Below are 24,285 nucleotides of genomic sequence, written 5' to 3'. Positions count from 1 at the left end.
TGGTGAAATTATCCATCTTGCTATCTGTTTTCTTGACCACACTAATCACAGTCATTTAAAGTCTGTGTCTGTAAATGACAATATTTGGATCCTCTAGAGCAGTGGTTCTCAACCTTCCTAATGCCGTGACCCTTTAATACAGTTCCTCATGTTGCATGTGGGCATATCTGCATGTGGGCGGACCCGCCTGGAGACAGAGGAGCATTGTCTCGGTTCCTAAGACCATCCGAAATATGTGTTTTCTGTTGGTCTAAGTGACCCCTGTGAAAGGGTCTTTTGACCCCCAGGTTGAGAACCATGGCTCTAAAAGTTTGTTACTATTGCCTGTTTTTTCCTCTTGATTTTCACTGTTTGGTCTTGTCTCCTGGTCTAGAGGAAAAGTCTGGGCGTTACCCAGGGCCTCCCTTCCGCAGAAGGCCCTGTCAGACTGTCCAGCATCTACTCTAATGCAGTGTTGACTCTAAGTCGGCACTGTCTTGCAGACGTGTAGAAATCTAGTGTGTCTCACACTTAGAGTATGTCTCAGTTGGGACGAGCCGCATGCTAGGTGCTCATAGCTATTGTCTCAGACAACACAGCTCTAAGGGAGCATGGGCTGAATGTGGGGGCTCCCTTCTTTCCAGGGGAGCCAGACGCGGAGCTGGTGGCTCACCACGTGAGTGTCCACTGTGTGCTTGCTGTCCAGTCTGCACTGTGCCACCAGGGCTCATGCTGCCAACTTGGGGATGAACCAGGAAGTGAATTCACATGATTGGGGTGGACGTGAGCTGCAGGGCCTTCCCTCGCCCCCGGCTGCCCTGGGCTCCCATGGTCCTTTGTGGCCCTGATCACATGGGCTGGCTGATGTCAACACCCCTGCCCCACACTCTGGCCAGTGCCTTGCCCAGGGAGAGACTCCCTGTCTTTTGCTCTGGTGCAGTGCCTGCCCCACGGGGCATGTCGGATGTTCCGCTCTGGCTGCATCTCTGCTCAGCAGACACTGGCCTGAGGCCACCGGTGGCCATAGCTCCTGCTGCCTGGCCTGGGAAGTCACCTTAGATCTGGTGGTGGGATTGCTCGGGCTGCCTGGGGCCTCTGGGCAGGAGAGCAGGGAGGTCTCGGTAACTTTCCTCTGGGGGTGGGACTTAGAGGACTTGGCCAGACAGGGCCTTCCGCAGCAGGAGTCATCAGGGTCCCCCATCTCTCTGTTCCTGAGCACCCCGAGCGGCGAGGCTGGGCTTTCTCTGGGGTGGGAGGTGTGTGGGGGAGGGAGGTCTTCTTTCTGGGGCAGGGTCCACAGAATTTAGCAGAGTGTCACAAGGACCTTGCTACTCTGGGGTGCCCCAGCCTTTGAACCCCATTTGATGCCTCTTGAGTGGCCCCACCCCAAAGGGGTTTACCTGTGAACAGCCTGGCCCTGGGGGTGGGGGTATTGACTGTCCTGTCCCTCCTCTCCCCACAGGTATCATCCTTGGGTGGGCTGTTTGTCAGCTGACCATGTCCATGTGTGTCCACATTGATCTCTAGGGTTCCCATGGGGCAGCTGGCCCTTCCTAGAAACCAGATATGGGTGTGGTCAGCTACAGGAGTGGCTGCTGCCAGCCTTTGTGTGCTGGGCTTTGGGGTCACCTTGGGGGAGTGCCCATGCTCTTGCTTGGGGGTCCCGGATGTGCTCTTGCTCGTCCGAGGAGGCCACGGCCAGTGGGCATGTCGCACCATGATGACCTGCTTCTCTGGCCCAGTTGGGTTAGGACGCGTGTCCCTGAGGAAAGCCAGGCCCTCCTTGGTGCCACATTGTCCTGGCCTCGCAGTTTCTCTTGTCCCACCTGGGAGGGCGGGGTCAGGAGGAAACCTGGCCCCTCCATGACTCTGACCCTGCCCTCGACTGTGTTTGGGGCTGGTTCAGTTTGTCCACGGCCTGTGTGAGGCTGAGGTCCCTGGAGAGGTTTGTCGGGTGAAGGGCCTGGCCAGCTTGCTCTTGCCCTGGGGATGCTCATGGCCTGTGTGAGGCTGAGGTCCCTGGGGAGGTTTGTCGGGTGGAGGGCCTGCCCAGCTTGCTCTTGCCCTGGGGATGCTCGTGGCCTGTGTGAGGTTAGGTCCTGGGGGAGGTTTGTCGGGTGAAGGGCCTGGCCAGCTTGCTCTTGCCCTGGGGATGCTCGTGGCCTGTGTGAGGCTGAGGTCCTGGGGGAGGTTTGGCCGGGTGAAGGGCCTGCCCAGCTTGCTCTTGCCCTGGGGATGCTCGTGGCCTGTGTGCCTCTGAGCAGCTGCTCCCACCCCAGGCTGCCTGCCCCAGATGTGCAGCCTGCCGCTCACTCGGTCCTCTTCCTTCCCTTGGCTTCTTCCTGCCTTGTCCCCACTGTGCTGAGAACGTCTGTTGGCTGCCAACCATGGCTCTGTCTGCGCCCCTCATAAGGGTGGTGGGAAGGGCCCTGCAGTTTGCTCATGACGTGGGGCTTGGGTGGGGGATGGGCAGAGGCCTTCATCCCAGGGCTGTCCTGCACAGAGGGCCTGTCCCCAAACTGACGCACTGCATTCACGCCAGGGATGGGGTCTCTCTGACAGGCAGGCAGGGGCATCCCCACCCCCATCGAACCTCATTCCACAGGGGACCCCACCCAGATCCCAGTGGAAGCCTGGGGATGGGGGTCACCATGGACCGGATGACAGACCGCACAGTGCTCAAAGGACCTGAGGAGGCCCGATGGTGCTTCCGTGGGTTGGGAACACGCTCAGATTGAGCCTGGAGGGCTCTGCCCCGGGGTGTAGTGGCCCCCTCACCCCCTGTGCCGGCTGACGGGGCCCACGGCGCAGAGACGGGTGCTGGCCTGGCCTCGTTCTGGGGTCATGGCTCACCGTGGATGGTGTGTGGGACAGTTGGGAGACATGCATCACATTTGTTATCTCTTCCGTCAACTGCAAACTACGAATTTGTCAAGGCAACTCAATCCAGCAAAAGCTGACCCTCTGAGCTGCGTGATCTAGAAAAGAAGCTGAAATTCCAATATGCGTTGTCTCAGGGCAGAGAAGTGTGGCCAGGTGGTCAGTGAAGACTCTCTGGAAAACTGTTCCATTAGCCGTGTAGGAGCGCACCTCAGTTTATTCCCACATCTGTGAAACGGCCAGAGGGGCCATCCAGTGCCGTGGGCCCACTTCCGGGCATTAACACACAGTCAGTGTTCAGTGTGCTGGAGGTGATGCCCTTCAGCACGAGCACACTGATGACTCCGTGGTCCAGATCCCAGCGCGCCGGTGGCCAGGGCACCTCGGTTTACCGTCTCCTGTAGGTGGCAGCCAGGCTGGCCCACCAGGCTGGCTGCGGGCGGCTCTGCCTCTCGAGGGGCGAGCAGGGGGCCCAGCGTGGCCTGTCGAAGGGCAAAGGCCCCTTAAAGGCACTGGCTCCCAGGGGAGTGTGCACCTCCCCTCTGCAGAGAGTGGTTATAAAAGCTGTGAGGGGCTGCGCAGCAACATGATCCGTGTCCTCCTCAGGGAATGACAACCTCGTTGGCCCCGGTGACAGGGACGATATGAGTGAGTGAGCGCCTTACACTCCCGGGGCTGCCTGTCCAGGAGATTTTACCCCCAGCCCCTGCCCAGCGGGGTCCTCCCCCGGTGCTCTGCCTCCCATGGGAGGGGCTGGGGCATGTCTTACGTGGCAGCAGGGGCCGGAGGCCTCTGGAGGACTACTTGTTTTAGTAACGGTGCCTTTATTTTATTTTTTATTCTTCTTTATTTTTAGAGAAAGAGAAAAGAAGAGGGGGAGAGAGAGAGAAACATCGATGAGAGAAAACATCGATGAGAGAGAACATTGATGGGCTGCCTCCTGCATGCCCCCCACTGGGGATCGGGACCAGAACCTGGGCATGTGCCCCGACCTGGAAGCAAACCAGCGACTTCTTGGTGCATAAGTTGATGCTCAACCACTGAGCCACACCGGCTGGGCTACCTTATTATTTTTTTACTCCTCACTGGAGGATGTTTTTCCATTGATTTTTTATTTTAGACAGTGGAAGGGAGAGGAGAGAGAGAGAAACATCGATGTGAGAGACACATCGATTGGTTGCATCCGGCACAACCCTGACCAGGGCTGAGATTGAACCTGAAACCCAGGTACGTGCCCTCGACCGGGAATCGAACCTGAGACTCTGGTCTGCAGGCTGATGCTTTACCTGCTGAGCCAAACCGGTCAGGGCAACGGTGGCTTTATTTCAAATGTGAATTAGAAAAAGCACATACCACTCACCTGCGATTTCAATTTTATTGCTCAGATGAGGTTAAGGAAAACACTTGGGTTTAAAAGAAGTGAGTCATTGTTACAACTGCAGGAAGTATTAGAGGGAGCAGGTCACAGCCCCAAAGTGTGAGATGTCACACAGTCTGCTCTGGTCTCTCTGGTGGCCCCGAGAGGGTCAGGATGGGCCTCAGGCTGCCAGCCGGCTGCGGGGCCTGTGGTGCTGGCCCCGTGTGGGCCTACAGCACACTCGGCCTGCTCCCCAGCCTCGCACCTGCATATGTCAGCGGTCCAGGGAATCAGCCAGGGCGGGGCTCCAGGTACTCCTTCAGCTCAGGAGGTGCAGCTCCAGGGACAGGGACGCCCTGGACGGGGTCAGCCCAGGAACAAGGCCCTGGGGACGGGGTGGCCCGGCGGAGAAGGCACAGCTCTGTCCCTCCTGACCCCTGCTCCACGGGCCCAACTCAGGTGCCAGATGGTCTCAGGCTCGGAGTTGCAGGTGTGGCTGTGGATAACCTCAGGGGGAGTAGACAGTAGCCAAGAAAACAATCAACATGCAATTACACCACCCCTCAAAACAGTGACGGGACAGGTGGGCGGCACCAGCCGGGGACACCCCTGGGCCAGAGGAGACGTTCCCACAGCCTGGGAGAAAGTATCCCATATGCTGACAGGTTTCCTGAAGCTTTTCTGGTTTCGGCTCGTGACCTAACGGGGCCGGAGAGAGGTCCCAGGCCAGGTCGTCACTCCAACTCGGTGTGAATTCTGGGCCCTCTCCTTCCAGCCGCTTATTGTCCTTCTGCCTTGTGGGTGGATCCCCCTTCCCCTGGCTGGACTTGGGGTCCCGGGTAGTTCTGTCCTCATGGGGCTGCTTGGGCTCTGCTGAGAGCAGACGGCTGCAGAGCCCACTGAGGGCAGGAGGGTGGCCTTCTGGATCCGAGGCCTCCCGCCCTCGTGGGTGGGCGGTCGGAGCAGCGCTGGTGACTCCTGGTCATGTGGGAGACGCCCTTACATCCAGGGTTGTCCTCTGAGCACCTTGGCCCCACCTCGCTGCCTATGCTCTGAGGGTGATGTCTGGGACCGGGTGACATTTGCACCTGGCTGGACTTCCTCCTGTAGGGACCAGACCGGTGTAGCCCAGAATGTGTCGTCCTCTGGGACCTGATTGGCTCTCACTGTCTTCAGGGGATGGGAGCTGCTAGTCCAGGTGGCACCCAAGCTTGGCAGGGAGGCGGGTCTAGGTGAGCTGCCCACCCTGTCTGGGGCACGGACATCCCCTAGTGTGGCCCTGTGAGCAGCAGAGCCCACACTCGCTGCGGTGTAGGAACAACCCTGGCAGAATTCAGGGTCCTGCAGGATCAGGGCTTCCCTCCCGCCGGGCTTGTGAGCACAGCCGGCCCAGCAGGTCAGGTAGCAAACCTGCCCACCAGCAGTGACAGTGGCCAGCTGCTGACGGGGCTACTGCTCTCCTGGTGCCGACCAGCCCCCAACAAACTCTGGCAAGGACTGGGGCCAGCTCCGCGAGGGGACACTGGGCAGCGCTCTGAGGACACACCACTGACCTTTCGAATGATGAAGCAGTGTGAAGTTTAGTTAAAAATAGCCTGGCAGCTTAGGAGCAAAATAAGGTCTGTTCCCTCCAGTCTCCAGCCCCGCCCCCGTCCATCCAAGAGGCACCATTCAGGGTCTGACGTCTCTGTCATAGGACATCTCTGTCTCCGCCTGCTGGGTCTGTCCCAGAGCAAGACCTTGGCACACTGGGCCCTCCCGCCCCTCCCTGCTGCGACCTCAGTCTTTTGCTCTGAAAGGACACGAAGACCTTTCACTTGGTGTTGGGACACCGCAGAGACAAGGTCTCGTGGAAGCATGTTTCCGAGCTTCCTGTGGAGTCAGTGAGCAGACCTTTGGGAGGGAGTGGGACAGAGGTGTCACTGTCCAGCGGCCCGCGCGGAGGCGCCGGGGGTCTTCCTGCGCTGGGCTCCTCAGGTGCGGCCGGGTGCGTTGTGTCTGTGGAAAGGCTCCTTCCAGTGGCCGTGCGCCCGGGTGCCCAGAGTCGCCTCTGCGCATCAGTCCTGGGCCCGGGTTCCACATCCTTTGGCTGGGCGTAGCGTTCCAGGTCCGAGTCGGCACTGAGAAGGCTGCCTCATTGGCTATGTCCTTGATTGCAATGCGACCCCCCAATGAAAAACCCCGGCCTGCTGGGCTCGCTGTCAGTCCCTGGAGCCTGAGCTTCAGGGGCGCTGGGCCGGAGGTGATCAGGTTTCATTCAGTCTGAGCTGGCTCGGGCACATGCTGTTGTTCCAAATAGTCTGCTCAGCTCAGGAAAACGCTCCTTCCTGGTCCCTCTGGTCTCCTGGGCTCTAGTTACCTGTTGTCAGGGTTTTCGCCTGGGTCTCCATGTCTGAGGTTTCGCTCATGTTTCTCAATTTGCTTTTCGGATGTTTCCACTTGATTTTTGACGTTGGAGACACCCAGCAGCAGTGGACATATAATAAAACACATCTTTTAAAAAAAATTTATTTGCCTTTATTGATTTTAGGGAGAGAAACATGGATGAGAGAGAACATGGATGGGCCACCTCCTGCATGCCCCCTACTGGGGATCGGGCCCACAACCTGGGCACGTGCCCTGACCGGGAATCAAACCGGCGGCCTCCTAGTGCATGGATCGATGCTCAACCACTGAGCCACACTGGCCGGGCTAAAACACATCTCAAGTGGACAGGCAGGTGTACCTGTGGGTGCATCCGCCCCTTACCGGCAGCTCCCCGCCCAGAGGCAAGCACTGTTACGGTTGATTCTGCGGTTTCTGGAGTTTGGGCTGTCGTGATTGGAGCCACTCTGAACCCCATGCACCTGCCTTCTGTGGCTGCCTGATTCTTTGTCTTGGGTGGGTACCCGGCGGGGGTGATGGGGGCTAGAGCAGGTGCCTCCTGCACTTCCAGCAGCCTTGGGCCAGAGGCTCCGCCCAGCCCGGCCCAGCAGCTGGAAGGACCTTTCCTTTGCCCTGCTGGTGGGCGTGATCGGACCTGCGGCTTCCTGAGGACTCGCGAGGCCCAGCACCGTTTCACAGGCTTCTTGGGGATCCCTGCATCTCCCTTGGCAACGTAGGTCTGGTCCTGCGCTGTTACCACTGCGCACAGGACTTCCTCCGCCGTCTGCATCCGAGGCCCAATCACATACCGGTCGGCAAGTTTCTCCCAGTCTGTGGCTTGACTTATTTTCTTAACTATTTGATGAGTCGCCCATGTTTCTATGTTATTATCTAGAGTAAACATTTGTACCTAATGTTTCATTGGATTACAAAATATCTTATTTGTAAAATGTTAAGCTTTGTCCTGGCCAGTGTGGATCAGCAATTAGAGCGTCGGCCCGTGGACCAAAGAGTTGTGGGTTCGATTCCAGGTTCATCCCTGGCCCTGGTTGGGGTCGTGTGGGAAGCAGCCAGTCGATGTGTCCCTCTCACATCAATGTTTCTCTCTCTCTCCCCCTCCTACTCTATCTGATGATAAATAGTAAAATATGCTCAGGTGAGGATTAAAAAACAAACAAACAAAGAAAACACGTTGAGGTTTGATTTGCAAGAGCTTGTGATTGCCCCTCTTTAATAAAAGCAGGAGCGTGATCTTATTTACGCGTGTCAGCCTCCTGGCCCTGTGAGGACATGGTGGGCGCTGCTGAGGTGCCCGGGCCCTCTCGGGGTACCCCTTGCTCTGCCGCTGACCCTGCGGCGGGTCCCACGTGTGTGCCGAGAGGCGGAGGGAGTGTGGGCCGGGCCTGGCGGGGGAAGAGCGCCTGAGAGGGTACAGCGCCACTGGGGGTAGAACCCCGTGACCACAGGACCCCGCCATGATCCCAGGGCGCCCGTGACTGGGTGGGATCTGGCCTGATGTCCTCTGGGGTCTTTTGAAAGGACCCGAGGAGCCCTGGCCCGTTTCCTTTCAGCTCTGGCCTCTCCCTCCGGCCGTCCAGGTGCACCTCTGTGTCTTCTTGCAGCTCCTCCCAGCTCCCCGTCCCACACTCAGCTGTTTCTGTTTCCCTGGGGTCCTGGTGGGGGCCCGGCGTGCTGCCTGGGCTCTGTGGGCCCGCTGCTCCGGGTCGGAGGTGACCCTGGGGTCACGTGCTCAGGATGGGGAGAAGGCCACACGGGCTTGGAGGCGGGGGCTGGGGTGGCAGGAGCGGGCCGGGTCAGCCTCCGGGTCGGACACGCCGAGGGTGCCGGCGCAGATGGCCAGGCCTGGAAGCACGTGTGCCTCTCCCCGCCCTGACGTGGGCTGGGCTGGCGCCCTGGTCTTCCTGCTCGGCCCTGGGCTCCGACCTCCCCCAGCGTTCTGGTTGTCGTTGCTGCAGCCACTGCCGGTTTTTTCCTTTAACCGTCCTCGGGCAGGTGCCCAGCAGGTGTGTCGCCAGGAAGTGCGTTGGCCACAGGTTTCCAGGTCGCTCTGGCGTCGGGAGACCTTTTCCCCTTTTCTTTTTAATCCCCACGAGGATGTGTTTTTTCTTGAGTCTAGAAAGAGGGAGGGAGAGAGAGAGAAACAAACATTGATCGGTTGCCTCTGTAAACACCCTGACGGGGGATCAACCTGCCACCTGGCTGTGTGCCCTGACCTGGGAGGCCAGCATGTGACCCTCGGTGCACGGGACAACGCTGCAGCCACCTGAGCCACACAGGCCCGGGCCAGAGATCTTTTTTTTTTTTTTTAATTTCTTTATTGATTTTAGAGAGAGAGGAAGGGAGAGGGAGAGATGGAAACATCGATGAGAGAGAACATCGATGGGCCGCCTAGGTTTGGGTAAAAGTCAACGTTGTAAATATTTTATTTTTCTTTATTGATTTTAGAGAGAAAGGGAGAGGGTGAGAGAGATAGAAACATCCATGAGAGAGAACATCCACTGGCCGCCTCCTGCTCGCCCCCCACTGGGGATGGGCCCACAACCTGGGCATGTGCCCTGACCAGGAATCGAACCAGCAACCTCTTGGTGCAGGGTTGATGCTCCACCACTGAGCCACACCGGCTGGACCAGGGCAAGAAATCTTTCTGATGAGCTGCTCCCTGTGCAGGGTGGGGTCCTCAGGGGTCCTCCCCCTCCACGATGCTCCCCGAGCCAGCGGAGGTGCGGGAGCACCCGCGGCCGCCAGGGATGCCCAGGCTCCGTGGAAGGCCGTGCCTGCGCCTCTCAGCTGTGTGTGTCTCTCCAGGACGGGAAGCTCACCAAGCTGGAGCGGCAGCAGTTCAAGGAGGAGGCCGAGATGCTCAAGGGCCTGCAGCACCCCTACATCGTGTGCTTCTATGACTTCTGGGAGTCCAGCGCCAAGGGCAAGCGCTGCATCGTGCTGGTGACCGAGCTGATGACCTCCGGGACCCTGAAGACGTGAGCGGGTCGCCTGCCTGGCCGGACAGGGCCTCAGAGTGGGCTTGGCCCGGGGTGCAGGGCCCATGGCTGGGCGGTTCTGCCCGGTGCTCGGGCAGCACCCCTCTCTCATGGGGCACTCTGTCTGGGGGACCAGTGCGGGCCCACGGCGGTGGGGAGCCCTCCACGCACAGGCAGCCAGCGAGCCGTGCTCCCGCCGCAGGTACCTGAAGCGCTTCAAGGTGATGAAGCCCAAGGTGCTGCGGAGCTGGTGCCGGCAGATCCTGAAGGGGCTGCTGTTCCTGCACACCCGGACTCCCCCCATCATCCACCGGGACCTCAAGTGCGACAACATCTTCATCACCGGGCCCACTGGCTCCGTCAAGATTGGTGACCTGGGCCTGGCCACCCTCAAGAGAGTGTCCTTTGCCAAGAGCGTGATAGGTAAGCTCAGTTCTCTGAGGCCGTGGCACCCCCAGCCCCTCACCCCTCAGCCAGGCCCTGGCCCGGCCTGGGCCACGTGGGGCCCTGGCTGAGGGTCGGGGCGGGGGGCTGGCTGCTGCCCGTGGGGCTGTGGGCTCTCAGGAGCAGGAAGGAGGCCCGAACAGCACAGGGATTCGGGGACTCGGGCTGTTGACCCTGGAGCTGGCCTTAGCGCGTGGGGAGGTGTCCCCCAGGATGTGGGGCCCACAGAAGCAGCCCCCGAGGTATTTGGGGCCTGAGTGAGCAAGTGTTTGGGTGGCCAGGGTCTGGGGCATCCGTGTGGAGGCTGGTTTGCTGGTTCTTTTTGCTTCTGCTTTTCTTTTCCTCCGAGAAGCTGCTCTGCAGCCTTTCCGGGTGGGACCCTGGGCCGTGGCTGCAGGGAGGATGGGGACAGGCCTGGTATGTGTGTGGCCCGAGCGGGGTCCTGGTGCCCCAGGGGTGCTCTTTGTCCACGGAGCGCAGGCCTCAGGCGGTGGGCTCGCCCTGCTTTGCGAAGAGAGTGCTGGAGGGGCTGCGGCCTGCTCTTTAGGGTTCGGGGCGTGTGCTGCAGGCTTGAAGGCAGCCCAGAGGCAGCGTGTGAACCTTTTGTAAATCCTCACCTGAGGACACGTTTCCATTGATTTGAGAGAGAAAGGGGTAGAGAGAAACATTAACGTGAGAGAGAAACATCGATCGGTTGCCTCCTGTACAAGCCTAAACCAGGGACTGAACCTGCAACCTTTGGGTGTGTGGGATGACGCTCGACCAACTGAGCCGCCCGGTATATACACATTTCAGAGACCCCCACCCCTCCGGGTACGTTTTGACACAGCGGTTGGTTGGTGGCGGTTTGCATCTGCTTTGTGAAGCCGGCATTCCGGAACCGTCGGCGGGAGGTCCTGCAGCCTCACCGAGGGGGTGCTCCTTTGCGTCTAGCTCGGCAGGCGCTGGGTCCGACCTTTTTTCGTAAAAGGATCATGTGATTCTTCAAGTAGACGTTTGTGCAGAAAAAATTAACAACCCAGAGCAGTGTAACTAAAGGGAAATTCGCTGTCAGCCCACCTGCCAGATGAGTCCTTCCGGTCTGTGCTTGGGTTTATGCAGGTGGGGTCAGTGTGCACACACGTTGTATATTTTGTGTATTTTGCTCAGTGAACGTTATTTTAACAGCTTTTGCGCTTAGCATGCACGAGCCGTCTCTACCTTGGCGCCCGCCTGGCACCTGCCAGGTGAATGGCACCTGTGCCGCCCCCAGCGCGTCTGTGCGGCGTGCGGTGTGCCTGTCTGGGCCGATTTGGGGCTTTTCTGGGTTTTCACAATTCGGGCAGCTCTGTGGTGACCACAGGTTTTGTCAGTTTTGGGTCCCCTGGCCTGTGGACGGAGGGTGAGCTTCTGTGTTCCCCCTTGACGAGAGACACCGGCAGCGTCTCAGACGCCGACCCTGTTCCTGGGAAGGAAGAGCCTCCCGGCTCTGTGGGCTGATCCCACCCAGATCAGCAGGGTCCAGGGCGGATTTTCGGGAACTTCGTCTGCAGCACGTTCCTTTTTGAATCAGGACGCCAGGACCAGAGGCTCTGGGCTGTGGGAGCCCCGGGCCAGTGCCCCTGACCCTGCACCTCTGGCCCGACCAGGCACCCCAGAGTTCATGGCGCCCGAGATGTACGAGGAGCACTACGCCGAGTCGGTGGACGTCTACGCCTTCGGGATGTGCATGCTGGAAATGGCCACCTCGGAGTACCCCTACGCGGAGTGCCAGAACGCCGCCCAGATCTACCGCAAGGTCACCTGTGTGAGTGCCCACCGCTGCGTCCCCGTGACGTCCCAGCGCCTGTGAGGCGGGCCGGCCCTTCCCAGACGGGAGCACGAGGACGGCCGCAGCCAGGCAGCCCTGACGGCGCCGGGGGTGTGGTTCTGTCCCGGCCCGGCTGCCTGCTCCTGGACCCTCCTCTGGGCCGTTCCAGGTCCTGTCCCTGGTGTGTCCCCAGGACTGAATCGGACAGATCATCCTGTGCGGCCAGTCTGCTCGGTAGGGAACACGGGGTGTGTCCAGGCGGGGGATGGACTGCGGCCCTTGTGGGCCCTTGTCTTATCTCTGTCTGTGCCTGAGGCACTTGGCGGTCTCCCCAGACCTGGGTGCACCCTCATTGCTTCTGCCGAGGAGCCTGGTTCTTGCCGTCCCCGGTACCATGCCCTTTCTGGGCTTCCCCCGATCCCCTGAAGGTGGCAGCTCTCGTCGCTCTCTGGTTCAGAGTTCTGCGTTGGTGGCACTGTTTGCTCTCAGTGCGTCCTGTGTGCTGCTGAGGCCCCGAGGCAGGAGGGGCCCTGACTGGAGGTGCTGCGGGTGTGGGTCAGAGCCGCAGAGGGTGCGCAGCTCCCCGTGGGGCTGGCAGCTGAGGGCTGTGGGCAGTGCCCTCGGGGGTGGACGGACCTGAGGAGGTCAGAGCTTCACTGCCAGGCCTCGGTGCCGGGCCGGGTGTGGGAGGAGCAGCCTGGAGATGCTCGTTCTGGTTTCTGGCCTGGGGCACAGGGACTGAGCCCCCACATGCTCCTCGGCCACCCTGGTCCTCCTGACACCCCCACTGCCCGTTTAGGCCCCGGAAACAAGGCATCGCCAGGGTCCCGAGGGTCCGTGTTGTCCTACTTTTTGGGGCCAAGCCAGGCACATCAGGCCCTGCCTCCCTGAGGAGCCCAGACAGGGAGCGTGTCTCCTGACCCCAGTGTGTCCTCTGTTCGCTGACACCCTTGTGCTCCGGCCGGCGGCTCACTCACGGCACCCCACGCCGACCCAGCCTCCAGCACGTGGCCCTCACCCAGGGTCTGGCGGGGTCACCGCGCCCTCTGCGTTCGGCTACCCCAACCCCGTGCAAATGAGCCCAGACACATGGACCGTTCAGCGCAGTGCCTTATTCTTTGGGGACATTCTTCACTGGCTGTGGGGGCTCCCGTTTTGCAGAGATTTAAATGACCGCGTGTGTGCACGTAGCTGGGCTTGGAGTTCCTCAGACCCTGCCGGCAGGGACCCTGGCCCGTCCTCCTGGCGTAGTTAAGCCTCTATTTCTGTTGGCCTCTGTGGGAACGCACAGGGATCTCACCTCCGAGGGGAACCCCTCAGTCGCTCCTAATGCCCAGGGTTCCGTGTCTGCGTTGGACACACACGACCCCCATCAGTTATGGGCATGGGTCCTGGGGTCAGGGGTTGGCGGGCACAGTGGGGCCTCCCTTGGGCCGTGGGAGTTGCTGGGGTCCCACACTTCCTGGTCTGCCCTCCCTGCTTGTGGGGAAATGGATGCTTCCCGTCCGGACATGAAGAAAGAGACCAGGACAGGCCTTCGAAGGTGGAGTCTTGCTGCAGGAGGAAGAACATGACGGTTGAGCCCTCAGTGTGTTTCAGTGTTTGAAACCACCTGTCCCTCGGGCCGCCCCTCTCCCAGCACAGGACCAGTGAACCCTGTGTCTGGCTGCTGCTTCCCCTGGAGCCCTTCTGTCCGCCGCTTCTGCTGCCCCCACACCGTGGCCGGGGCCAAGCGGTGGCTCTCCCGTTGGGTCTCTGGTCAGTGTGGGTGCTCGAACACCCTCTGGCACCCCTACCTGAGAGTTAACTGGCCTGGTTGCTGGCCATGGAACTGAATGGTGGGACTACCGAGCACAGTCGTTTGCAGAACCTCAGTTACAGGCCTCCGAAGGCAACCCTGCAGTGGCCGCAGGGACCAGAGTCTCTGGTGGCCCTTGGTCAGCAGCAGTGACTGCAGATCTTGTCCTCAGCAGCCTTGAGCAAGGGTGTGGTGAGGAAGCCTGGCCCTGTGAGGGGCATGTCCTCCTCCAGCCGCCAAGACCTGTGGGTGGCCCCAGAGGTCAGCCTCGGGCAGGTGCCCTGCCCCCCGCCCCCTCCGTGCACCAAAGTGGGCGAGTGTCCGCCCCAAGTTCACACCGCACAGCTGCAGCCCTCCCCACCCCCAAGCCTCTGCACTTCCTTCTGTTGTTGGGGGTGGGGCTGAGCCAGAGCCCCTGCAGAGCCCAGTTCCATGGGTGACTGTCACCTCGCCTGCAGGGCATCAAGCCGGCCAGCTTCGAGAAGGTGCAGGACCCAGAGATCAAGGAGATCATCGGGGAGTGCATCTGCAAAAACAAGGAGGAGAGGTGCGTTCCCGCGGCCTGGGTCTGGGTGTTCCTCCTGCTGAGATCCCCTGGCTGGCCTGCAGACAGCTTCGGCAGGCAGATCGCTTCATGCCAGGGCGACCCAGCTGCCAGCACCCTGGCTGGGAAGTCCCGGAACGTGCGCCTTGACTTTGGGGATGGTCCCCGAGCTCCTTCTCCCCTCTGCTGGCTGCTGCTTGCCCCCCCCCCCCAGCCTGCAGCAGGCCCCTTCCTGCTTTTACTGTGTTGTCCCAGGTGGACCCGTCCACTCCCCCAGCTTGAAGGACACCCCAGTGCCGGGGCTCCCCGAAGGCTCTCATCTCGCCCTCTCACCCCACCTCCCCAGTGCATATTCCCTGCACCTGGGTCGGACCCGCCCCCGGGCCCTGCAGGTGATCACAGTCAGGCAGAGATGGCACCAGAACAGCCCCACCTCCTCAGCTGGTCGGCCAGGAGCCTGGGCTGTGTGTCCCCCTTCGTCCCTCTTTCCCTCCCCCCTCCCCACGCACCCTTCCATTCCCTCTCCTCTCCCTCCACCCTGCGCGCCCTCCGGCCCCTGCCTGCCCAGGCACTGTCCCCAGCGTTGATCACTGTCCTTTTCCATGGCCATCACCTCTCCGGCGACAGCCCCGTCCTGCCCTGGGCTTTTTCTCCTATTCCCTGCAGGTTATCACGTTTTGTTCTTTAAGGAAAAACACTAGGAAATTGTAAGCTGTACCCCGTCATAGAAAAGTACAGGAACACCCTACAGAGTCAAAGAATCTGCAGGGCAGACCCTGTGAGAACCTTCCTGGATCAGGCCCCGCAGAGCCCAGGGCGGTGACCTTGGCCCTCCCCGGGCCACGCAGCACGTGTTGGCCTCCTTGAGGGTGGCCTCACCCCGCGTCCCTCTTCCGCGCCTGGTGGCCGTCCACAGGGCTACTGGGGGTTGCAGCCCATGGTGACCGCAGATTTGACCCTGGGAGGAAGCCATGCCTGGGGTAGTGCATGGATTCATTCCAGCCAGAGACAGGAGCTGGCATTTGTAATGCTGATTTGGGGACAAAGTGGTTACCAGGGCAACAGCTGCACCTGCCCTGCCCTGCCCTGCCCTGCCCTGAGGAGCTTCCAGAAAGCCCCTGAACATGGGCTTATGGACTCTTCCAGGCCTGGTGCAGTCTTCCTGGAGCCTGGTATCTTTGCGACGCCTGAGCTCCCCGGCGCCCCTAGCAGGCCCGTTTTGGTACAGCAGAGCCCGGTGTTAGCTGGTCGCTGGACTCCCAGAGTCTCTCACATTGGGGATGTCTTCTTTTTGTAATTTTTTTTTTCTTTTTTCTTTTATTGATTTTACAGAGAGAGGAAGGGAGAGGGAGAGAGAGATGGGAACATCGATTAGAGAGAACATTGATTGGCCACCTCCTGCACGCCCCTCACTGGGCATCGGGCCCATAACCTGGGCATGTGCCCTGACTGGCAATTGAACCAGTGACCTCTTGGTGCAGGGTCCACACTCAACCACTGATGGGCATGTTTTCTTTTTATAATTAGAGAAAAAGCTCGTAAACACTACGCAGTGAGATGTGTCTGGAGTCATTTTTTCTCTTCCCCCAGGAATTGGGGATTGTACCTGCCATGTGTCCCTGGAGCTCAGGGCCCGTCCAGCGTGTGGTGCAGTCAGAGCTTTCTGGAGCGAGCTGGGTGGTCTCAGGCCCGGCAGGTGTGCTCTTCAGCTGCTCTCTCCCCAGGTACGAGATCAAGGACCTGCTCAGCCACGCCTTCTTCGCAGAGGACACAGGCGTGAGGGTGGAGCTGGCTGAGGAGGACCATGGCAGGAAGTCCACCATTGCCCTGAGGCTATGGGTCGAGGACCCCGAAAGCTGAAGGGCAAACCCAAGGACAACGGGGCCATCGAGTTCACCTTCGACCTGGAGCGGGAGACACGGGATGTTGTGGCACAGGAGACAGTAAAGTGATGCCCGTCGGTGGCGGGTGGCGGGTGGCAGGTGGCAGGTGGGTGGGGGCCAGTCCTGTGTGCGGCTGCGAAGCCAGAGATGAGAACAGTCAGGAAGGCGCATGCTCCCCGCCGAGAGCTGGGTCTGGACCGAGGACCGTGTGCTGAGTGCATGCTCCCTGCTGCGGAGGCGGGGCGTCTGCTCAGATCCGGCGCAGACGGGCTCCCGTGAGTCAGCAGAGGCCCTGTTTTGACCAGATTCTTGCCAACTTTGTGTAAATGAGGGCCTTTGGATCTTTGTTTTATTTTGTTGTCAAATGGGCATCAGGGCCTCAAAGGCCCTGCGGGAGCAGGGGTACAGGGGTGTTCCATGTTGCAGAGAGAGGAAAAGTACCCATTAGACATTAATGAGACCAATTTTGACTGGGAAAACTGAGCAGAAGTAAAAATGAGCCTGGTCACTGTGAAAGGGGTGGTGTGTGGCTGTCATAACCACAGAAAGTGCGTGTCCTTTCTCCTCTTAAAAAAACTTTTTTTTTCCTTTATTGATTTTAGAAAGAGAAAGGGAGAGGGAGAGAGATGGAAACATCGATGAGAGAGAACATTCACTGGCCGCCTCCTGTGTGCCCCCGACTGGGGATGGGCCCACAACCTCGGCATGTGTCCTGACCGGGAATTGAACCGGCGACCTCTTGGTGCTGGCTCGACACTCAACCACTGAGCCACACCAGCCGGACCCTTTTTCTCTTTTTAAAATGTTTTACTGAATAGAGCACATCTTTCAAAAGTGTATCTAAGCCACGAGGGTATGTGCCACGGATTCTTCACGGCTGGGCGCCCCAGCCCCGGTGGGTTTTAAGAGTGGGGAGTGGGCCGGGTGCTGGGGGTGGCCTGGGAGAGCTGGAGGGAGCCCACCTGAGCAGACTCCTGTGGGCAGCAGGCCCTGCTGAGCCGAGGAAACAGGCCGGCCGGGCCATGTAAGGTGCGGGAGCCACAGCCGAGGGCTGGTTGGTGAGCTCACTGGGGCCCATGCAGGGCTCGGTGGTGCAGTAGGTCGGCGTGGGACGGAGCCGGCATTTGCAGTGGCTGTGACATCCTGTTGACGGCCTAGCGCCCAGGTCGGGACCATCAGCACCTTCCCTGCCGCCAGTCCCGTCCCTGGTCCCGGAAACAGACTCTCTGAGCAGACTGAGTGGGTCTTCCGGCTCCGTGTGCCTGGTGCACTGTTGAGCCGCTAGGCTGACTGAGTGGCGTCGGTAATAGTCACCAGCCCGGCTGTCCAGTGGGTGTCGGGCACCCTTTCTCCTCATGCCGCACCGCGGTCCCTGAGTGCTTTCTGCTGGCATAAAAGCACACACACAGCCCTGGCCGGTTTGGCTCAGCGAGTCCCGGGTTCGGTTCCCACTAAGGGCATGTACCTCAGTTGCAGTTTGTCCCCGATCCCAGTTGGGGTTGTGTGGGTAGCAACCAGTCGATGTGTCTCTCTCACATCGATGTTTCTCTCTCTCTTCCTCCCTCTCTTCCTCCCTCTCTCCCTCCCGCTCTATCTGAAGATAAGTGCAAAAATGTCCTTAGGTGAGGATAAAAAATAAAAATAAAACGCACATGATGAGTGAAGCGGTGTGCAGCTTTAGCCCGTGAGCCGGGTTCAGGAGTGGCAGGACCTTCCTGGCCAGCAGTGCACACTGACCAGGAAGAGGGGGACAGCCCCTGGTGCACAGGAGGTGGGTCCCTGGGACAGCCTGGACCTACCTGTGTCCCTCTGCGCCAGGGGAGCCTTCCTGCCCCAGGAGGGTCTCAGGACTTCCTGGGTGTGGGGACTCGGTGGGGGCCCAGCTGGGTCAAGTGTGCAAGGGGAAGGACATCGGGGGTCGGTGCAGAGGGACCCCGCGTGGTGCTTCCGTGGCTGTTTCCCAGTGCTGTCTGCGCCTCGCCCTGCCGGACGCCTCCCCTGCTCAGGTTTTGGACTCCACTGCTCTTCCTGGGACCTGCCCACCCCCTGGACAATGCTTCCTCACCTAGAATGCCCGGCCCCCCAGCACAGCTGCCCGCCCAGGCCCATCCTCACGGTCCCCAGCACGTGGCTGAATGGGTGGGCAGGCGGTGTCTCTGCCAGCTCCCAGCAGAGGCCCCGGCCCAGTGTTCCCCTCCCCCCTCGGCCCCCTCCCCCACTCCTCAGGACTGCTTTTCACGCGGACATCTTCCGTGCATGTGGCATCCAGCAGGAGAAGGCGCGTCACTGTGTTCAGTCCCAAAATAAACAGAACAGTGTGTCTCCGCCACCCTGCGTAGGGGACGGGAGCCCGGTGCCTGGACGGAGCTGCTGTGCTGACCCAAGAGCACCGCCCTGTCCCTGCAGGGACTCGTCCGGTGTGAGCCCAGGCCTGAACCTGCAGGGTCTCGTCTGGTGTGAGCCCCGGCCTGTCCCTGCAGGGTCTCGTCTGGTGTGAGCCCCGGCCTGTCCCTGCAGGGTCTCGTCTGGTGTGAGCCCCGGCCTGAACCTGCAGGGTCTCGTCCAGCCTGAGCCCCGGCCTGATCCTGCAGGGTCTCGTCTGGTGTGAGCCCCGGCCTGTCCCTGCAGGGTCTCCTCCAGCCTGAGCCCCGGCCTGATCCTGCAGGGTCTCCTCCAGCGTGAGCCCCGGCCTGTCCCTGCAGGGTCTCCTCCAGCGTGAGCCCCGGCCTGTCCCTGCAGGGTCTCGTCCAGCGTGAGCCCAGCCTGATCCTGCAGGGTCTCGTCCAGTGTGAGCCCCGGCCTGTCCCTGCAGGGTCTCCTCCAGCGTGAGCCCCGGCCTGTCCCTGCAGGGTCTCGTCCAGCGTGAGCCCAGCCTGATCCTGCAGGGTCTCCTCCAGCGTGAGCCCCGGCCTGTCCCTGCAGGGTCTCGTCCAGCGTGAGCCCAGCCTGATCCTGCAGGGTCTCGTCCAGTGTGAGCCCCGGCCTGTCCCTGCAGGGTCTCGTCCAGCGTGAGCCCAGCCTGATCCTGCAGGGTCTCGTCCAGTGTGAGCCCCGGCCTGTCCCTGCAGGGTCTCGTCCAGTGTGAGCCCCGGCCTGTCCCTGCAGGGTCTCGTCCAGTGTGAGCCCCGGCCTGTCCCTGCAGGGTCTCGTCCAGTGTGAGCCCCGGCCTGATCCTGCAGGGTCTCGTCCAGCCTGAGCCCCGGCCTGTCCCTGCAGGGTCTCCTCCAGTGTGAGCCCCGGCCTGATCCTGCAGGGTCTCCTCCAGCCTGAGCCTCTGCCTGGCCTAGGCTCCCAGGCTCCTGGCTGGTCCTGGTCGTCGATTGGCCCGGTTCTGACCTCCCCACCCCCCAAAAACACTAGAGGGGACACCAGGATCCGGGGCCTCTAGCCGTCCCTGGGCCCCTCCTGAGCTGTCCCTGGGGCAGCTCCTGGCTGTTTGGGGCGGCGTCACGCATCCATCGCTTTAACTCGGGGTACATCGCTCTTCCCACTCAGAGTGGCCCAGACGCTCACGAATGAGCCCTGTGGGTTGTCGCAGCAGAAGTGACTTCACAGGGAGACTCTGACAGCAGCAGTGTCACCGCCTGTGGGCCTGGGGCCTGGGGCCGTGTCTGGGCTGCCTGGCCCCTGGGCCCCAGGTCCCTGAGGACTGGGTGTGGGGATGTTCCAGAGCCTGTGTTCGTCCGGGAGGCCGCCTCCCAGCTCTGCTGTCCTCTGGGTCCACCCCTGAGGCTGCTCCCACAGGTCCTGGGGCAGGGCCGCGGGTGGGGCAGTGGCTCAGAGAGGACGCCTGGGGGCCTGAGAGGGGCCTGGGCTGGCTCTGACCTGAGCTGTCCCCTCAGTGTGGACCCAGGGAGGGAGGGAGTTCTCCAGGCTCTGCTCCTGTCCTCCTGCCTTCAGGGCCTCCGGAGCAGGGGCGCCCCGCCCGACAGGCAGTGAGCTAAACTCCCTCCTGACTGGGAAAAATAGAAGAACCGCCGGGAGAGGCTCGCTGGCCGGGGAGGGGTGGCGTCTGTGCGGTGGAGACAGAAGGGAAAGTGGGTCACGGGCAGAGAGCAGCAGAGGCAGGAGATCGGCGCCCTCTTTCCAGCCGCCTCTGGTCAGGCAGCCGCGTGGGCCCCTGGGCGGTGGACGTGCGGACCCCAGACCAGAGGGCAACCCAGCCCCGCTCAGCGCTCTGGCCTGCGAGGGTGTGTCTGCTTCAGGGGTCCTGCGGTGGAGGGTGCGGCCAGCCTGCCCTGTCCCTGGGCCCCGCCCACCAGGGGCTTCCCCGTGGTCACATGGCCCAGGGCGGCTCCAGGGGTCAGGAATGCAGTGCTAATTAACTCTGTGGGAGGGACTTTGGGACCATGCGGATGTCCTGGTTCCCCCAGATTTTCTATCTGTTCCTGTGTCTGTGGGCTGTTTGGTTTCATTCACTGGGTTGTAGGCTCCGTTGGTGAGGTACCTGTCACCGTGTTGCAAGTGACCCAGCTTCGTGCTGTGCTCACACTGTCCCCCTAGTGTCAGGAGTGGCTTAGCAGGCGATGTGGGATCGGGGCCCCTCGTGAGTGTGGCTGGGTGTCGGCCAGGGCTGAGCTTGGCTGGTGGGGCTCATTAGGGCTGGGGATCCGCAGCTGAGCTCACTCACCTGCTGCTGGTGGGACACTGAGTTTCTAGCCAGGTGGATGCATGATGTGGCTTCGTGGGAGCCAGTGACCTACAGGAGGGAGAGACACAGACAGAGACACTGAGGGGCTGAGAGACCGACAGACAGTGAGACAGACCGACTCAGAAACAGACAGGCACAGAGAGAGACGGAGACAGAAGGAGAGGGACGGGAGAGACAGACGGCGTGCAGGTGTGTGGCCCCCTTTGTGGGACCGCGTACCGGAAGGACAGTCCTGCCGTGTGGTCCCTGTGATCCTCCGGCATGCGTCTGAGGACGTAGCCTTGTGCCCCCAGGGCAGCTCTGTGCCTCTTGGTGCTCAGCGTCCCAGATGCACCCTGGGCAGCCCTGGGCGGCTCCTGCCTTCTCCACACACGACCTCCCGTTGCGGCAGAGGGAGACACCCAGGCCTCCTTGTCCTCCTCCTGCTGACCTGGACCCGCTGTTTCGTGGAAGCCCCCCTCAGTGCCCGAGAGCCAGCATGCGTGTGCTGTCAGTCACATGCACACACACGCGTGTACTCGTGGCAACATTTGCGTGTGTGACTGTTGTACGTGGAAATCTGCGGGTTCACACGGTTCCCGGCCAGCACTGCAGGGGTTCTTCTCTGCTTCTCCCCCTTCCTCACGGGGATGCCACGGTGATGGCGAGGAGCCTGCTTCCCCTGTTCTGTGGTTGGGCCACGCATCTCCGTGGACAGAGCCGTGATATGTCCCGGGGGCCTCGGCGCCTTCACAGACGCCGTCCGACACTCGGGTACCTCAGGGCCGTGAGGTCGCCAGGCACGGTGCCCACCTTCCTGGTCTCAGGCTACAGAACGCGCCTCTCTCCGGCCTCCACGGCTCCACGGAGAGTGGGAGCTGAGGACGCCGCTGGCCACGGACGCCGCCTGTCCCCGAGCACCCACACTCGGCCAGGAGCACCTTCCCACCCGGGCGGCCTGGGCGCGGGGCTCCCGGCAGCTCGAGTGTTGGCATGACGGGCTGTCCGGGTGGGGGGCAGGCCAGGGTCTGCTCCCTCAGTCCCAGCTGTGCTGGTGCAGGCTCAGAGGTCCCCTCCCTGCGGAGTTATGGTCGTGGCTGGAAGTTGCCTCCCTACGGGGTGACGAGAGCGTCCCTGAAGGAGGGAGTGAGGGGCCTAAGGGGACTCGGCAGAGGCGCCGTGATCGGGGGTGGCGGTGGGATGTGCAGGCGGGGACGGTCGCGGAGACGACAGGTGACTTCCTTTGCAGATCGAGTCTGGCTTCTTCCACGAGAGCGATGTGAAGATAGTGGCCAAGTCCATCCGCGACCGCGTGGCCTTGATCCAGTGGCGGCGGGAGAGGATCTGGCCGGCGCTGCAGCCGCAGGAGCCGCCGGACCCGGGCAGCCCCGACAAGGCCAGGGGCCTGCACGTGCCCCTGCAGGTCCAGGTGACCTACCGTGCGCAGGCCGGGCCCCCGGAGCCCGAGGAGCCCGAGGCGGATCAGCACCTCCTCCCCACGGCGCTGCCCGCCAGTGCCACCTCGCTGGCCTGTGAGTGCTGCCTCCCGCGCTCTCTGCGGGAGTGGGGGTGGTGCGGCGTGTTCTTCCGGGGGCGCTGGGAGCATCCCTGACGGCACAGAGATCTGTGGCCCGGGAGGTCTAAGGCTCGCTGAACTCCCGCTTCTCAGGACAGGTGGGGAGGAGTGTGCAGGGAGACCCAGCGTGTGTAGGGATGTTGCAGCTCCATCGGCCACTGACCCACCCCAGAGGGTATGGTCCCAGCAGCGGGGGGCTCCTGAGCCTTGCTTCTCACCCTGGGCTCAGCGCCTGGGGGGACGTCTGTGCTGGGACATGTGGTCCTGGGGCTGCCAGTGGCCAAAGGTTGAGGAGCCCTGCTGCTGTGAACTTTGTCTCTAGGGGCGTCCATCCGCACGAGGATTGGCCTTCTAGTGTTGCACCTCCGAGACCCTCTGCCCCTTTCCCAGGGGTGTACCAGTGGGCAGTGGCATTACTCTGTGTCTGGCTTCGTCTCAGACCGCTGGAGGAGAGAGCCAGTGTCTGCGCGTCCAGGCAGAAACGTGTCCGCCGTTGCCCTCAGTGTCCCAAAAGGGCCCCCTGAGCCTATGGAGGCTGTGGCCTGGTGTCTGGAAGACCGCAGCGAGCTGCAGAGCCGCCAGCCGGCCCTGGCCGCTGCTTCCAGCTGTGCCAGCGGAAGGGCCAAAGCCCTGCTCGATGCATTGCTGGGCCCTCCTGCACTGACCACCAGAACGGCAGCCGGATGTTTTCCAGAGTAGGCTCTTGAAACGAGAGCCACGGCCCGGGCACTTGGAGACATTGCTTGCTGTCTCCTTTTTCCCAAGCCGCGCCAGTTGGTTTCGGAGAATCAAACTGCTGTCACCTCCCGTCCTGCTTGCTGATAAACCAAAAGAATCCACTGAAGCGCATACACTTTTTGTAGGAAAAACACTACACACACTTTAAAAGATGTGTTGCTGGCACAGCCGCGGCCACCTGTCTTCCCATGAGCCGGGCCCCGTGGGTGCGGTCTGCTCCCTCCTCTGCCCTCCCCAGATGTGGCAGCTCGTCCCCTGGGCAGTCTGGCTGCCGTGAGGGGCTGAGTGGGGGCAGGCGAGGAGCCCGGGTCCCTCTCATGGCGTCCGTACGGGGTGGAGGCAGGTCAGCCCGTGTTCCAGCCCAGGTGGACCCAGCCTGTGCCTTGAGAGGCCGGCGATGGACCAGATGCCCCGCTGCAGACTCTTCCACTGAAGGTGGTCGGGGTCTCGGGACCCCGCCCCCCATCATCACACACCGGTGACAGTAGACCGGAGCCCCCAGGGCTCCTGTGCCTTTGCAGAAATGGGCAGGGCTCACTGTCAAGGCCAGGTTGGGTGCCCTGTGAGGTCCCCGTCTCAGCCAGGGTGGAAGCAGCTTGTGAAGACGGTGTGAGGAGCCCCCTGGGAAATGGGGTGGCCCGTGGCAGCCTCCTAGGGTGTCAAGCAGTGTGGGCGGCCAGGGCCGTGTCTGGGTGGTGCAGTTTGCCCCCCGCCCTGCTCCGTATTGACTGTAGAGTGACCACTGTCATTATTTACGTGATCTGGAAACAACCAGCCTTTGTTCTACAGAAGAGACCGCGTGGGCGGGCGGAGCGTCCCTGCGTGGCCCACACCGGGGTCCCCCGGGCCTCGGGTGGAATGCTGTGGGGTGCCGGGGAACCCGCTCTGAGCCATGCCTTTGCCTCCGCAGCGGACAGCACCTTTGACAGCGGCCAGGGCTCCACCGTGTACTCGGACTCGCAGAGCAGCCAGCAGAGCGTGGTGCTGGGCTCGCTGGCGGACGCGGCCCCGCTCGCCGCCCAGAACGTGTGCAGCCCCCCGGTCAGCGCAGGTGAGGGGCCTGTCCTGTCGCACAGCCTGCCCTCCCTGGGGGCCCACCAGCATCCTGCCACGGTGAGTCCGCTCGGTCCTCCCACAGGGGCCCTGTCCCCACAGCCGGAGTCTGACAGGCCGTCTAGGCTGCGCTGGCCACAGGGACCCTGTCCCCACAGCCGGGGGTCTGACCGGCCGTCTAGGCTGCGCTGGCCGCAGGGGCCCTGTCCCCACAGCCGGGGTCTGACAGGCCGTCTAGGCTGCGCTGGCCA

General features: G+C 61.7%; 1 protein-coding gene across 1 annotated transcript in view; it reads left to right on the top strand.

Annotated features, from left to right (window-relative positions):
* Window positions 1-24,285, top strand: part of WNK2 (WNK lysine deficient protein kinase 2) — a 106,157-nt gene that overhangs the window by 22,071 nt on the left and 59,801 nt on the right. The window contains 8 exon segments of the mRNA XM_036278514.1: window positions 9,407-9,579; window positions 9,782-10,002; window positions 11,652-11,809; window positions 14,069-14,157; window positions 15,879-16,003; window positions 16,006-16,097; window positions 21,917-22,199; window positions 23,892-24,094. Of these exon segments, the coding sequence (XP_036134407.1) occupies window positions 9,407-9,579; window positions 9,782-10,002; window positions 11,652-11,809; window positions 14,069-14,157; window positions 15,879-16,003; window positions 16,006-16,097; window positions 21,917-22,199; window positions 23,892-24,094 (1,344 nt within the window).

This window comes from Molossus molossus, unplaced genomic scaffold, assembly GCF_014108415.1.
Source record: "Molossus molossus isolate mMolMol1 unplaced genomic scaffold, mMolMol1.p scaffold_m16_p_29, whole genome shotgun sequence".
In the NCBI taxonomy this organism is placed as follows: domain Eukaryota; kingdom Metazoa; phylum Chordata; class Mammalia; order Chiroptera; family Molossidae; genus Molossus; species Molossus molossus.
The sequence above is the reverse complement of the archived record's forward strand: the minus strand, read 5'-3'. Positions and strand labels throughout refer to the sequence as shown.